At 40.2% G+C, this 16,916-nt stretch overlaps 1 protein-coding gene across 2 annotated transcripts in view; it reads left to right on the top strand.

Moving 5' to 3' along the window:
• LOC108293389 (mitochondrial intermediate peptidase) overlaps positions 1 to 16,916 on the top strand; it is a 163,527-nt gene that overhangs the window by 27,298 nt on the left and 119,313 nt on the right. For both annotated transcript variants that reach the window (XM_037733523.1, XM_017514721.2), the window contains exons 9-10: positions 3,057 to 3,117; positions 6,507 to 6,559. In XM_037733523.1, coding sequence (XP_037589451.1) covers positions 3,057 to 3,117; positions 6,507 to 6,559 — 114 coding nt within the window. The remainder of the gene's footprint in view (positions 1 to 3,056; positions 3,118 to 6,506; positions 6,560 to 16,916) is intronic.

The raw sequence follows: 16,916 nt of genomic DNA, 5'->3' as shown, positions 1-16,916 counted from the left end.
ATATATAATGAGATATCTTGGGGATGGAACCCAAGCCTGAACACGAAATTCATTTATGTTTCATATACATGTCATATACCTAACCTGAAGATAATTTTATACAATGTTTTAAATAATTTTGTGCCTGAAACCAAGTTTTGGCTGTGACTCATCACATGACATCACATGTGGAATTTTCCACTTGTACCATCATGTCAGCGCTCAAGAAGTTTCAGATTTTCAGATTAGGGAGGCTCAACCTGTATTCCTGCCTCCCCTGCTCCTGCCCTGCTCAGTGCCTTCCATCATGCACCTGCCCTTCACTCACCCTCTTCTAGGACTTAGTTGAGAGGCAGCACACCTTTAGGTACCGAGGATTCTAGGAAGAAGCAGTCATGGTTTGTAAAAGAGGATGTTTTCTCTTTTCTTTCTTGTGTTGCTGTCTAAAACTTTTTTTTGCCTTTTTTGGCTACATGAACACATTGAATCTTGCCTCACATTTCCGTTTTGGACTATAAACTCATGCCTTAGAACTCATTCCTCTCTAGTTAAGATTATGTTTATAAATTCTAAAAATTTCTTTTTTAAAGTTTTTGAGACGGAGTCTTGCACTGTAGCCCAGGCTGGAGTGCAATGGTGCCATCTCGGCTCACTGCAACCTCTGCCTCCCGAGTTCAAGCAATTCTCCTGCCTCAGCCTCCCGAGTAGCTGGGATTGCAGGCGTGTGCCACCACACCTGGCTAATTTTTTGTATTTTTAGTAGAGACGGGGTTCCACTATGTTGGCCAGACTGATATCGAACTTGTGACCTTGTGATCCACCTGCCTCGGCCTCCCAAATTGCTGGGATTACAGGGGTGAGCCACCGTGCCCAGCCTAAAAATCTCCTTTAATAATCCCAGTGAACCACTATGTCTTTTGTGCAATAAAGAAAGAGGGTTAACTATGTACTTATTTGAGGATTTATTCTACTTTACTTTGTTAGTTAAGTGCTAGTGGTCTTTTTCTACATAGCTATAGATTTTTGAGCAAGCATAGCTTCATAATTTTATAGGTATATATAGGAGTTAATTCCAATATACATGCCATATTCTACAAATATTAAATACTTGTTTAATTATTGACCAGCTGGAGTTTTTCAATAGGGGAAAAATGACTAGAAATCTTAAATGTAACCAATGATAAAATTCCTTTCTAGAAGGTAATTTGTTTAGTCTCTTTTAAAGGTATAGCAAAAAGTAGTGATTTAAAGTTTGCCGATTAATGCTTTGCATATTTGTAATGACATTGCTAGTTTTTCCAGACTTTAGTACTTTTGAGACATATATCCACCGTGATGCTTTTTAAGGTAGAAATTACATTTATATGCTGCTTTATATGTTATTTCTCATGACATGTAAAATTTGGATTAGTAGTGATTTACATGTGCACTACTAATTATATCTAATCTTATAAATATTGGAATGTAACATAAGCAAACTAGTCCTTTCATAATGTAATTATTAAGATTTTGTCCTAATTTTTCTTATTTTGCTGTTGGTTATGAAGAGTTAAATGGAAGGAAGACAGAAATTAACCTCATTCTCAGAGAGAGGGTTTTCAGGCGTGGGCTGATGTGGACATGAATGTGGGTGGATGCGCGTGTGCGGAGGGAGTCAGAGCACATGAAAGAAGCCAGGCACCCCCAAACTATAGGGACTCCACAGAAGGGGCAGGTTCGTCCTGACCCGAGAGTGCATAGGAGTTTGTTCTGTCGTGCTAGGAGTTTCTTTCCCTAAGAAGAGTAGGCAAAGGAAAGAACTTTCATTTTACAAGTACAATTTTTTTCCTGCTCTGGCAGGGAAGAGCCCAGTCCCATACCTTCTGCTGGGTCACTTTTTATAGGATTGTTTGCACCCAGGCCACGTTTTAGGACCTCATGGTTAACATGAATCCCCATGTCCCTGCGCCCTTTCCGCCCCTAAGGCCTTTGAATATGAAGGATCTAGAAACCAAATCATCCCAACCTGAAATGTTGGATGTAATGTCTTTTCTTAAACCTGTTACTTGGTACCAAAGAATGAAAATATAAGACTCCCACCGCAGAACTGTGGGGTGGAATCTGTGTCACTTTGCAGGATTGGTTGGTTGTAAGCTGGACTTGGGCACAAAACTTGTGCTCCTGGGCATTGTCTGTCTTTCAAGTGCAAAGCAGGTGTAGCTGGTACCTGCTTCCCAGAACCCAGTGGGTTCCTGCGTTCCCCCAAATACTGAAATAAGAACCCAATTCTGGAGGAGCCTTCCTCAGGGAAAGAGTGACTCTCAAACAAACGTCAGTGAGAGTCACAAGGGAGACATCTTGTTTAAAAATAAAGACTTACGGATCAACTTCTTTTCCTCTGTTTAAGAGAAATTTCTATTGCAAAATATAGTTCGAAATGAGCAGAACAGATTAACAAATGGAGCAATTTGCTTTTGTTATCCCAATAGAAAAAGGAGATGATAGGGACAATATGACAAGTCAATCAAATTGCTTTTCCCAAACACCTCATTTGGACGTTTAATCTACCACTACAAGCTACGTTGTCTCTTCCCATTGCTTTAATTCTAGGGTTGCTGAGTGACCAAAATGGGAAGAAAAAAACATTTCATCTCACAGAGGAGAACTGCCTGCAATAAAAGATTGAAAAGTTGGAAAGCAGCTTCAAACTGCTGGCTCCCAGCTGCTGTTATAGGGGCAGAAGGCATTCAGAAACCTTGTTTGGTAGAAGCTCCTTTTACTATGGAATTTAATAGTGAATCCTTCCCCAGTGCCTATTCAGCTGCCTTTTGGCTGCCAAGCTCTAAGTTCTTTGGTAAAGAGTTAATGTAGTTGAACATTTTTACTGTTTTTTATTTTGGAGTAACTTGGTGCTGATCTTTCTTCCTTTTCCCTAGCCACCCAACAAGCCACCCTTTAAATACCAAAGACAACTGGTTTTAAATGCTTGAAAAAAAAATTTTATTGAGAAAATGGATCTTGATTAAAATCTTTTCACAGTCAAAAAAAAAAAAAAAAAAGAAATTGTCCTAACAAGTAACGCTAAACCTGTTTTATAGAACTCTAAAAGATTTTGAGATGATACGAGGGATGAAAATGAAACTGAATCCTCAAAATTCGGTAAGTATATTAGAATATTTTTATTACAATATAGACAGTCTATCAGCTGAAATCAGTATCTTTTGATTCAGGAACTTTCTTGTGATCGGCTAGAGGTCCATTTACTCTTGTTTCTGATCCTCAGTTTTGGTGAATAAAGATGTTGAAATATTTGATTCTTATGTCCCAAACTGATGTTGCCTGTATATACACACATATACATACAGCATTTTTGTTGTTGAGTTGACACATTTTATGTATATACACTAACACAGTGTGTATGTATGTACACACACACACACACACACACACACACATTTATGCAAAGACTGCTTTCATTCTGTGGAATGTTGGCTTCTCAGTTTAAAGCAGCCTTTAAGGAGGCTCAGTGGAGGCTTATCTGGCAGGTGGCAATTTTAACCATCGGTGTTAAGGTTGCAGTTCATTTGCTTATTTGTTTGCTAATTTATGGTGCTCAGTTGAGTGGTCAGTATTTGACTAACAAAGTATATACCACATTCTAAAAACACTTAAGTGTTGTTTTCAATCATAGGATTATAGATCTTCCTTACATGATCCAACAGCATAGGCTAGCGTTGTTATGGCCAGAATGCTGCGCAAGTGATTAGCGGGTACCTTGAAAAGTGTTGAGATTCCAGATATTAGGAATCATTCCCATTTGGTTCTAGGGCAGTACAGGATTGTTGGGGTTGTCTACACCATTCTTTTCCACATACTGTTGTAAATTCTTGACTTATTTGCTGCTGCCAGAGCCATAGTCATAGGGAAGATTTAGAAAAATAGACCTTGCAGATTTACGGACTGTTTACTAGCTTCCCAGATACGGCCACTAGGAAGCAGATGAATCCCATTAAACTTGGCGATGTGTAAAGTGGTGTGCCAGTCTGTTAATTTATGGAAGGAGCTGTGTCCAGCAGAGTGACTAGTGTTAGTCATCTGCACACCTTGGCCTGGTAGGTAGGCTCATTTAGGAAACTAGGTAAAAGATAAGAATTTAGCCTGGTGACGATAGAAACAGAAAAATGAAAAATAAAATGTGTTGCCAAAAGCTAATTCAGTAAAAGTGAATATGACTTTAGACTGTTATCTGTAGACATTTTTATATAGCTTATGGATACGATTATTCTGCAGATATTTGTGAAGTGGCCAGATCCTTGTGTTGGCGAACGGTGCCACTATTCACCCTGCTGCTCTTGTCAGGACCTGTGCTTAATCCAGATCAGTGGTTCTCAAAGTGTGGTCCCTGGGCCAGAAGTGGTAGCATCACATGGGAACTTGTTAGAAATGCAAATTCTTAAGCCCCACTTCAGACCCACTGAATCAAAAATGGGGGTGAGCTCCACAATGTTTCAACCACACTCCCCTCCCCCGTAGTCAGTTGTTAGGTCCTGCAGATTCTCCCTCCCTGTGAACCCCCGTGTCTTCTCCTTCTGTGCCCATTGCCATAGCCTGGATTGGGATCACTATTCTCACCCAGATGGTAACTGGGATTGCCTAACTGGTTTCTAACCTTTTGTTCTTGCTCCACTCAAAGCCATCTTGGATTCAGATAGTTTAGCCATGTTTTTACCCTAGTGTTAGGCATAGAGTTGGTTGTCAACACACATTTGAACTATGAATGAATAATGACTGAATGAATTGCCACCAGAGGGATTTGTCTAAAAAGCAGATCTGATCTTGTCATTGTGTTGTTTAAAGTTCTTCAGGAGCTCCTGATTATTCTCTGATTTCCCTTCCTCCTGCTCTGTCCTCCTGCCAAGCCCTCATGATTTGGCCCTTGCCTGCTTCCCTAGCTTTATCTTCTGCTGCCCCTCCAAGCCGTGACTGTGTTCTTTGCTCTCTCCTGATACCTGTGTGATGCTCATGTGATCTATTCACTTAGTTTTGCTTTCTTTGATTTTTAATTCAAATTAATATGAATGTGCCGTACACATAAATATGGCAGAGTGGGCAGCTTCCGGCCATTTACAAACACCTCGTACAGGAATGCCTTTCCCCCTATCTCATCTGGATAAACTGCCCTATCATAAAACTCAATTCAGGCTTTGCCTTCTGGAGAACATTGAGAACATTTCCTAACCTTCCACTGTGATTTAAATATCCTTCTCATGGGCTTTGTTTTACATGGCGCAATATAAACATGACATACCGTCCTCTGATTGTTGAGTCACTTGCCTTTCTGCTGCCTAGGTCGTCATCCTCTTGTTTTTATCTCATTACAGCCTGTACTCTGTCTGCATCTAGCAGATGGTAGTAAACATTCATCTGTTAGAGGAAGTGTGTGCCGGGACCTGAACATTGAGGGGGTGAGGGTTCCAGGGATGCAGTCCCTGCCCTTGAGGCACTTGTGGGGAGAAAGAAGATAAGTCTTACGTTGTCATACATCCCATGATCTAAGTATTACCATGGAATATGGGGAAGTACATTTGTTATTGGAAGAGGTTATGCCTAAACTGACATGTTAAAGGATAATGGTGATAAGGAGGGCAGCCAGCATTTGTTGAGCCCTTACTCAATGCCAGATGTTCTACTTAATAGCGTAAGTGCATTCAGCAGTCTTATTTGGGAGGTACTGTTAATTCTTTCAACAAAAGAATATTACATAGTGACACATTTACTGAGCGACTCCCCTGTGCCAGGCACTGTTGAGGGTACAGGAATGCAATAGGGAGCAATGCAAAGAAAGTCCCCGTCATCATGCAGTTTATAGTCTGGTATGGATTGGAAACTGGAAGCCAGGCAGTCTGTCCTCACAGCCTGGTCTCTTAACTACCCTTTGTCCACCTGGACACCTAGTAGGAAGACAGTTCATTCAAGTTTCAAGCTTTCCCCTCTTTCAGTATTACATACCAGTCAGCAAAAGTGACTAGAACTGCAGTACTTCTTTATGACGCATTTTCTTTGCCAAGATTAGAGTTAATTCTGCCTTGGTTACATTTTAAATTTTTGCTTTCATTTTTGATATCTATCCTAAGCTTCTTGTTTAGATTTAAAAAGAACCTTAATCTTACCATTAGTACACTTATCTTACCTGCAGTGTGTTTTATGGATTAATACATGGGCTACATTTTGGGAAAAATTTCATCATGGCTAATATAATTCTTTAATGTTGACTTTTGTTAGATTCCATTTTAGAATGACATTTGTTTACTTTTTCCCCAGATTCTGGGTTAAGCCTTACTTATACCTCACTGTCCCTTGGTTACAGGGAAGTCAAAATAAGGAGCCAGATATTTTCTGCCAAGCTATCAATTTTTTAAGGGATTTTATAAAATTGTTCTGATTTACATGACCAGTAGCTGGCTTACATTCTATAAGCTAGCCACGTTACTGATAAAAACTAGGAAAGAGTCAGAAGCTTTCCTTAACAGTGAATTATTCCATTGTAGGAAGTAATGCCTTGGGACCCCCCCTACTACAGTGGTGTGATTCGTGCAGAAAGGTAAGTTTTTCAAGAAATACCCATACAGGAAGAGGATGAAGGAAACTAATGTTTATTCAGCACTTGGCACATTAATTCTGCAGCTGTTGTCATCCAGAGCCGCCCACAGTGCCAACCCTTCCCCGATACCATTCCTTCTGCTGGCCTGGTCTGCTCCACTCATGAACTCTTGGGTGCTGGTATCATTTCCTGGTTTAAAACTCTAGAACCTGGTCCCTCTTCAGCCCTGCCCTTGCGTAGCTTTCAGGTTCTCTTCCTAGGCTGTGAGCATTGCTGGAGTCCTTGTTGTGTCCTGTTGCTGGCCCAGAGTAGGGGCTCAGCATGTATTTACTGAACCAGTGGAAGAATAAAGTGGTACTTGGCATGGTGCTACATGATTTTCTTATGTTTTCTCATTTTTATTTGGACACATATATTGTCAAGATATTATTAGTCCGTCTGGAAGGATATAAATGAAATAAGGATGTAAGGAACTTAAGTTGACTGAAGTTCCTCTGGCTTCTATATCCTCCTGTGTTTATTTTATTGGAGAAAAATATTTATGTCCTTCTCTCCCTACATACACACTAGTTCTGTAATTTTTATATTTATTTGTAAACTCAAGAAATAGAGCTCCTTTTGCAGTGAACACATTTAAAAGTGTTTATAGCTCAGGCAACTTTATATACGCAATAGGAATTAAAAAAAAATCTCAGAAACCAACCCTTTAATAACTTGTTAACATTTTTCTCTTGTAGTTAATTTTTGAGATACGCTGTTTAAGTAGGAGAGTTAAGGTTGTTTTAGGTAATAGCAGAAAAATGTGAGTTTTCTGTTTTTTTCCTCATTAAAGCATACTGGCATGTACTGTGATAATATGGATATTTATTTGGTATTAAGCTTTAAAATATTTTTATTACTATGCATTATTGAAGCATCAAGTAAACCATTGTAGGTACTTCTCCAAAATAAGATGTATTTACTTAATTATTTCTTTCGGCTTTTGTCATAAAAACAGAAAACAATAACTTTCTATGTCCTTGTCTATACCAGCAGGATGAGGTGACCTAAGATCAATTAGTGTATTAAAGCACTCACTCGCTTAATTTTCATTTATTTTCCTCTCTCTGGGCGCCATCCATCACTGTTGCCAAAACCATTTTTACTTAGAAGACGCAATTGTCTTCTATCCTTTAGGAATTTGCTCAGATACTATTTTTTATTAAAAAACTTTTTTTAAAGACAGGGTCTCACTTTGTTGCTCAGGCCAAAGTACAGTGACGCCGTCATGGCTCACTGTAGTCTCAAGCTCTTAGGCTCCTGTGGGCCTCCTGCCTCAGCCTCCCGAGTAGCTGGGACTGCAGGTGCATACCAACACACCCAGCTGATTTAAAAATTTTTTTTGTAGAGATATAGGTTCTTGCTGTGTTGCCCAGTTTGGTTAGCTACTATTTTTTAAACATGTATCTCAAATTCAGCATCAGTCTTCTTTTTAATGAAAACATAGAAACTGTTATTCAAAATCTATAATAATTTGGTTATGATAAACAATGAGAATTTAGAATATATTATAGTTTAATGTAAGATATTGTTTCACAAAAGTGTTTTCTGGTTGCAGAATTTGAAACCCTGCTCCCTATAGTTGCATTAAAAAATATAATTTCTCTTTTAAAATTCTGTCAAAGAAAGATTTGGCTTGATTGTTTGGCCTGTTAAAGATGTAGCATAAATCAGTAGTAAAATTTGTTAGTACTTTCCATGTTTATGTAAAGCATTTGATTTTTGACATTGGATAGTAATGTAAATTGAATATATTTGTTTCTGATTTTTGCTACTCTCATATTTATTTGGCATTCCTTCCATATCATGTCCCCTGTAACTGATTATTTTAAATAATACTTTGACCTTAAATTTAAGTGATGGTTTTGTCATCTGCACTCTGTAAACATAGCATGCCCAAATGGTGGTTCCAAGGACTTCTTTTCTGGTCACAACCTGCTGACTACAACAGGATCTGGTCCAGACAGGATGAAGTAAAGAAACCAGCCTAGACCAGCAGAGGGCAAGGAAAGGGATCCCTGGCTGCCCTCACTGCTCAAAGACACTCCCACCCGCACCTTGACAGTTTACAAGTGCCATGGCCAGTGACCAGGAAGTTACCACCCACTTCCTAGAAAGTTCGGAATAACTTACCCTTAGTTTGCATTAACGCGCCCCTTAATTTGCATGTAAATAAGAGTGGTATAAATACAGCAGCCAGCAGCCCACAAGCATGGCTCTGGGTGCACTGAGGATCTGATTACAACCCACTTTTGTTTTACAGAAAGGAGCATCTCTACTCACATTTATTTGTTCTGATTTTTCTTCCACCCCTGCTCTTCCTCCACGGTTTATCCCAGCCAAATTTCTCTCTGTCTCCCCAGAACCTCTGTCTGGGGAGCCGTGGGTTCCCATTGCCTCCTTTGTCTGTCTTACACACCTGTGACATCTTGCCGGGGGTCCATGAAGCCGCTGAGTCTGCAGTAGCATCCTGTAGCTCCTGGCTCCGCTGCGCTAACAGCCTGTGCTACACAATTGACCTGCTAACATGTTCTTCTGGACATGCTATGATCTCATATGTGTTAAATGCGTCTTGTCAACCATATTTTAAAGCTCTGTAAGAACAAACATTCTGGACCCTCAGTAAATACATATTAATTCATAGCCCTTATTCAAGCTTGTATCTAGACCAGTAATCATGAAAAGCAATCCAGTGATAAGTTTTTTTAGAGAGAAAATGTCATGTTTTTGCCTGACGTGTTTGCAGTACTCACTGGCTGATGGAGTCTTCCACCTGTTCGCTGAGTCACTGAAATCACCAGGTTTATTGGGAACACAGTGTAAACTGCCAGATATCCACATGAGGCTTTAGCTTATCTTAAAGCTTTAATACTAATTTATTTATTTGGCTAATAACCCAGTAAAGAACCGGGAAAAGGGTGCAGAAATGCATCAGAAGGGTTTGTAAGAATCAGGTTTTAAAAATCGATTTTAAGTAGCTTAACAGGGAAATGACTGAGTTTTGGTTCAAGGCTTCAATAATCTGGATTGACAAGAGTAGGCTGAGAAGCACGGGTAATGGATGAGAAAAGAAAGGAAAAACATCATAGGTTGGGTTTGAGGGTAGAAGAGCGAAACAATGTGAAGATCTCTAAATCCTTGTTAAATTCATCGCTTTTCAAGTAAAGACTTAAATACGTGGCTTGACACAAAATGAAAAATAGAAGGGGCTTTCCTTGATTTGAGCTTTTTTTTCAGGTTAACCTCAGGGAGTCTTTTGCTTTTATGTTAAATACTTCAGATTTATTTCAAGTTTTTAATGTTCATCTAAAAAAAAAGTAAGAACCTGTTTAGAAGTAGGAGGAGAAAGTAACATGTTTTAAAAGTGCCACAGGTTGATCCTGGAAAATACCATAGTGGTATAAATGACAGCAAGTCTTAAAAAGCAGCTCATTTTTTCGTTTTTAAAGCTTTAGTATAAGATTCTTCATAAAAGAGTGACATTACTGCTTTCATATATGAAAAGTGTATATGAAATTATTTTATTTGAAATTAAATTTTATTTTTGATTAGGCAGTACATTCACGTGGCTCAAAAAATTAATAATGTTAAAAGTATTAATTGAGAACACTCATCTCTGCCTCTGCCCCAGAAGTCATCACTTTTAAGTTGTTTAATGTATCCTTCCAGTGTTTGGGTTTTGTTTTTAATGCTTTGGGGATTAAAACACTGTTTCTTTTCTGTAAGTAATGAATTTCAGTATTTCATTTATTTTGGTGCTATTTTTGTTTGTCTGTTTTTTGTTTTTGAGACAGAATCTTGCTCTGTCACCCAGGCTGGAATGCAGTGGCGCAATCTCGGGTCACAGCAACCTCTGCCTCCTGGGTTCAAGTGATTCTCCTGCCCCAGCCTCCCAAGCAGCTGGGATTACAGGCATGCACCACCACACCCAACCAATTTTTGTATTTTTAGTAGGGACAGGGTTTCACCATTTTGGCCAGGCTGATCTCAAACTCCTTGTCTCAAGTGATCTGCCTGCCTCAGCCTCCCAAAGTGCTGGGATTACGGGCATGAGCCACCATACCCTGCCAATTTTGGTGCTATTTTTAAATTAAGATATCACTGGGAAATGGAAGTCAGTGTTGTCTGTTTCTTGCTAAGATATAATCTTCTTTTTTTTTTTTTTTTGAGACGGAGTTTCGCTCTTGTTACCCAGGCTGGAGTGCAATAATGCCCCGATCTCGGCTCACCGCAACCTCTGCCTCCTGGGTTCAGGCAATTCTCCTGCCTCAGCCTCCTGAGTAACTGGGATTACAGGCACGTGCCACCATGCCCAGCTAATTTTTTGTATTTTTAGTAGAGACGGGGTTTCACCGTGTTGACCAGGATGGTCTCGATCTCTTGACCTCGTGATCCACCCGCCTTGGCCTCCCAAAGTGCTGGGATTATAGGCTTGAGCCACCGCGCCTGGCCAAGATATAATCTTAAAACTTCAAGAACATTCACTTGAAATAAAGATGTTTTGTGATTTAAACTATTCAAAAAATAGGCTTTCACAAAAGGACTTCTTTTTGATGTGGGAAATTATATGCTTTGTTAGTATAGGATTAGTGATCTTGGTGCTTTTACATTTTTAAAAATTAATCTTTATTATGAAAACTTTCAAAATAAACAGAAATACATAGGTAATAGATGGTTCAGTCCAAAGAAAAAAGAACAATGAAAACAATTGTTTAAGAAAAAAACACATGCCTATGCTCTCTGGTATAGCCTGTCACTCCGCGGCTACAAACCTGCCCAGCATGTTACCATCCTGAATCTGTAGGCAGTTGTAACACAATGATAAGTATATGTGCATCTAAACATGTCTAAGCATAGAAAAGGTACAGTGAAAATAAGGCATAAAAGCTAAGAAATGGTACACCTGTATAGGGCTCTTACCACGAATGGAGTGAGTCTGTAGGACAAATGGCCTGGGTGAATATGAAGGCCTCGGACACAACTGTGCACCATTATAGATTTTAGAGACACTGTACACTTAGGCTACACTACGTTTATAGAAAGATATGTTTCTTTACCTTACAACCTTTTTAGGTCTTAAAAATATTTTGATACTTTTGTAATAATATTTAGCTTGAAACAAATACATTGTGTAGCTGAACAACAATATTTTCTCTTTTTTTAATCCTAACTCTACAAGCTTTTTCCTATTAAATTTTTTTTTTTTGGTACTTTTTAAACTTTTTTGTTACAAACCAAGACACAAACACACACACTAGCCAAGGCTTAGCTCGTCAGCATCACTATCTTCCATCTCCACATCTTGTCCTACTGGAAGGTCTACTGGGGAAATAACAGGCATGGAGCTGCCATCCCCTGTGATAACAATGCCTTCTTCTGGAATCCCTCCTGAAGGACCTGCCTGAGGCTGTTTCACAGTTTATTTTTCTTTTTTTAATAAGGTGATGGAGTACACCAAAATAATGATAGAAAGGATAATATAGTAAATACATGAATCAGTAACATAGTCGTTTATTAAGTGCTATGTACTGTACCTAATTGTATGTGTTAGGCTTTCATAGACTGGCAGCACAGCAGTTCTGTGTACACCAGTGCAATGCCTTGTATTCTGACATCACGACAGCTACAATGTTACTAGGCAAAAGAAATTTGTCAGCTCCATTGTAATCTCAAGGGACCACTCCCTGTAGCATGTGTGGTTCATTGTTGGTGGAAGTGTTGTTACCTGGCTTATGACTACTTTAAAGGACATCCTCGCCCTCATGTCATCTTAGGCTTACACATTTATTATGTACTTCTGAAAAACACGAACATCTTCTTACATAACTGCCGTATCATTATTACCTAATAAAAATTTAATAGCAATGTGTTGGCATCATTTAATATCTAGTCTCTATTCATATTTCCTTGGTAGTATCAAATCAGCTTTTTTCCCAGGTAGCTTGTTAGAATTAGGACCCAAACAAAGCCTCCACATTCTCTTGGCTTTTCTGTCTCCTGTCTCTTACTTTAGAGTAATTCCCCATGCCTCATGCTCTTCTCGCTCCTTTTTTTTTTATGTTATCAGCAACAGTTGTTGAAAAGACCAGGCCATTTGTCCTACAGAATTTCCAGCTTTCTGGATTTATCTGTGCGCCTCCTTGTGGCATGATTCCACCGGTTCTTCTCTTCTTATCATTCCTGCAAGCTGGATGTTACATGTAATGACTCGCTGTTAAACATTTCCCATTTTGGGCATGGACACCCATAGGTGATGTTGTATACTTTATGTCACATCACATCAGAAGACATGAAATAGCCAAGCGTGGTGGCACATGTCTGTAATCCCAGTGACTCACAGGCTGAGGTGGGAGGATCTCTCAAACCCCAGAGTTCAAGGCTGCAGCAAGTTATGATCATGCTGCTGTATTCCAGCCTGGGCGATAAAAGTGAGACTCCCTCTCTAAAAAAAAAAAAAAAAAAAAAGACACGAACTATCAGTTGCCCACCGAGGGTGATGTGTGATGTGAAGATGGACCCGTAGATAGACTGATGCCAACATGATCTCTGCAGTCTGCAGTGAGGGATTCCCTCTCACCTAGAAAGGGATCTGTGTGGCGTTACGGGCGACACGGAAACATCCAGTTTTCCCTCAGTCATTTACCCAGTGGCTTTAACACCCATTGATAGTCCTGGTCTGAGCCAGTCATTCTTTTTAATCACCAATTCTCAAAATAAGAATTTATTTTAATAGTTTTCTGAATTGGCGACAGAAGATTATTTTCTGGCTTTCTCTTTGTAAAGTGTCATTATAAACTGATGAGATTCCATTGATTCAGTGTGTTTCAGTCCATTCCAGTCATTTTGGAGGGATGCCAAATTTGTTATAACTTGGCCAATTGCACTGAAAAGTTTTAATACCTTGATTTTCAATTCAGTCTTTGAGGAGCTTATTGAGTGAGACTCAAGATACCTGTGTTTATTATTCCCAGTTGAGTTTGAGAACCAGTTGCTGCACCCCTGCAGGACAAAAAAGGGATGGTGACTTCTCCGGTTCTGAGCCACAGTCATCTTGACCGGGGAAAAGATCTGAGAATGGAGTCTGTTCCTGGACTCCGTAATTAGAAGAGGGTTGGAAAAACTCCTCGGGCAAAGCGAATGGCCGTCTGGCCCCTTTCCTTTCATCATTTTCCACAAGGCTCCGGCGGCAAAAATCCCTGCCTGTTTCCCTTTCTGTCACTTGTTCCTTCTCACTAGGTTTCATTCCTCCCTGTCCCAGGTCTGACATGTACCCTCTCTTAAAACATTTGCACATCTATTCTGTTCTCCCTAAAGCAAGATGCAGCACATAGGTGTTATTTTTGGTTATTCTTTCTTAGCATTCCATTTTAGACATGGCTATTTGATTTCACATTTTGATAGCAGCTTAAGAAGCTGAATGAGAGACTTGCAATAGAGGTCTCTTTGCTGTAGTGACATTTGGCCCAGCCTCTGTGGTGAGAGTTCTGTCCTCTAGTGGCACACTGGTGTGGTGCCATCTTCTCTCCCTAAAGTCAGACCTACTGGTTCACTTTCCTAATCTCTAGGATGATGATGGAATTGTACTGTCTTTCTTTAGCTTTGCTTTCTGTTCACCACAGTTTCCAGTGAACTGTGCTGCCGATTTGCACTATTAAATGAAAATTGTTTCCTGGTCATCAGGAAGTTTGGCTGAAGCAATTTTCTTGCCGCCAGCTTCAGAAGTCAAGATATAACCAATTTAGCAGTGGTGGATTCTGTATAAAATAGGGGGAAAGATCTTTTCAGTTCTATATAATTACCTGAAAGGCAAACAGGCTTCCAGTATCATTCAGTTCCTTTACTGCTACCTTCTCTATTTAACCAAATAAAACAGTAGCTCTCCCCGTGCTTTTCAAGACAGCATTTCACATTTCAAAATGTCATCCAGCTGTAACATAAGAATTATAGTTGGTCATTCCTGATGCCAAAAACACAGTTTCATTTGCTTTCGATCGAGTTAAAAATAGTTTATCTGACAGTATTGTCACATGCTCTATTTACAGGTGTGCATTTTTTCCTTGCCCACATGTGCCCTCTGGCAGGCCGTCTTGTCCATTCTGTAACGAGCCTCTGTGGGCATCTGCCGTTTGGTATACATGTTCTCTGTCACATTTGCTGTCACTCACTGAACAGACTAAGGTAAAACTGAAGCTATGTTTACCTGCAGTTTCAACATGGATTCTCTGACTGTACTTAATTGTGTTTTATATTTGCACTAAGTTTGAGGCCATGGTGTTTGGACATAACATCCAAGTTCTTTCTTTACCTTAATTCCAGGTGCATCAGAGATTGAAACATCAGTCTGACTCATAGGTGTGCTTCATAAATACAGTGATCCATTGATTTTTTAAAATTCAGATTACAATGATGAATTCTTCAGTTGAGAGTCTCTTCTTGACTGATATTTCTGTGCTTATTTCAATCATAATTAGTGTTGGATGAAGATTAGATGAAGATTTTGATACATTGCTAAATTCTAATGGTCTTAATTTACAAGACCTAATTATATTTATACCATTGTATCATGTTGATAGTCGTGTGTTCTGATTCTTTGAAAACTGAAAATTTGCAGTATTTTAAACCAGAATAGCAGAGTGTTTATTGAACTTCATTCAGCACCCATAGTGGATAACATAATTTTCTTCCTCTTCCTTTCTTCAGAGGAATCAAAGGTTTCTAGAGCTCCCTTACTTCTGGGTCCAGATCCATGGAATTCTTTATAAAAAAATAGTCATAAAACTTTTGTAAAACTGTAGAAGAGCCGGAGGTGGTGGCAGGGATGGCACCGAAGCCAAATCCTCAAAATGCACATAAGCTCTGTTCTCTGCTGGTTGTGGCTCTGCTGTGCTGTGATGTTCTCTGTGCTGCCCGCGGTGCTTCCCACTGTCTTGGGTCTCTAGATCAGAGAGGAAAATATTCTTATGTGTAGCATCTATGCAGATAAGGAAGCTGAGGATGGAGATGCTGTGATCCATTGTTCACAGGCCGGCCTCCGCCTGGGAGTGCTCTGCTGGGCAGGCGGAGCCACATGCTGAGCCTGGCTTGGAGGACCATAGTGGGGCCTGTGACCACTGAAACGCCCTCTGTGCATGTTTGTTCACTCTGTGTTGAAGCCATGAGCTGAGAGCATAGCAGTCACAGCCACTTGACTGAGAGGTCATGTGGGACTGCTCCTCGGGGCCCCTCAGACGTGGGTTGGAGCTGCGGAAAACACCCTGTAGCTTTTTGAATTTCTTCTACTCTCTCTGGACCTCTCCCCTCTGGCTCTTGTTCAGGAGAGAAGTAGCTTGCATTTGGTGAGAGTCACTGAGGGTGTGGAGGGGCCTGTAGTCTCGCTCTGGATGGCTGAGGCAGCTGAGTGAGGACTAAGGCACTGGTACTTGCTTGAGCTTGTCTGCCCCATTTGCTTGAATCCCCTTGGGCCTTTGCTGTCTTCCTCCTTTCCCTTTGAGTGCCCTCCCTTTCTTCCAGGAGCCTCATCTTTCCAGGTGCACTTCAGATGCACTCTTTGTAGTTCTCTCTATTCCTCCCCTTCCCAGCTTCTCCCCTCTGGCAGGTGGAACTGACCGCAGCCCCATCTTTGAGCCAATGCCTTGTTTACACTGCTCCTCTGCCCCGATCACTTGGATTTGTGGTTCATTATGGTTACAGCGTGTTCATCTTTCTACACTGAGGAGTTGTCAGGCGGGCACATGGCAGGTGATTAGTGAAAGTTTACTGCATTGACACAGCATCTTTACAGGGTGTTGCGTTTCTTTTTAGAGGTAAGGGCAGCTTTGGGGAGTAGAAGGAAACTGGAATAGGAGTAGAAAACACTGGGTTTAGTCTTGTCCCTGTGCCTGTCTCTGTCTGACAGCAACAATAGTGGCTATAATTTACTGCGTGCTTGCTTTTCTCCAGGAACCATGCCAGATTCATTGCATGCATTTCTGTAATTGTTAATGGAGGCTGGAAAGTATTCCCATTTTCCTGGTAAGGAAATTGAGGCTTCAAAAACTTAAGTAATCTTCTCAGAGCATGGAACCAGTGAGAAATGGTATTTTCAAACGCAGGGCTCTTTTTTTTTTTTTTTTTATTTTTTTTTTTTTTGAGATGGAGTCTCACTCTGTAGCCCAGGCTGGAGTGCTGTGGCACAATCTCAGCTTACTGCAACCTCCACCTCCCAGGTCTCAGTTCAAGCAATTCTATGTCAGCCTTCCAAGTAGCTGAGATTACAGGCACAAGCCACCATGCCCAGCTAATTTTTGTATTTTTTAGTAGAGATGGGGTTTCACCATGT

Source organism: Cebus imitator, unplaced genomic scaffold, assembly GCF_001604975.1.
Source record: "Cebus imitator isolate Cc_AM_T3 unplaced genomic scaffold, Cebus_imitator-1.0 Scaffold536, whole genome shotgun sequence".
Lineage (NCBI taxonomy): Eukaryota > Metazoa > Chordata > Mammalia > Primates > Cebidae > Cebus > Cebus imitator.
Note: the sequence above shows the minus strand (reverse complement) of the source record. Positions and strands in the feature narration are given on the sequence as shown.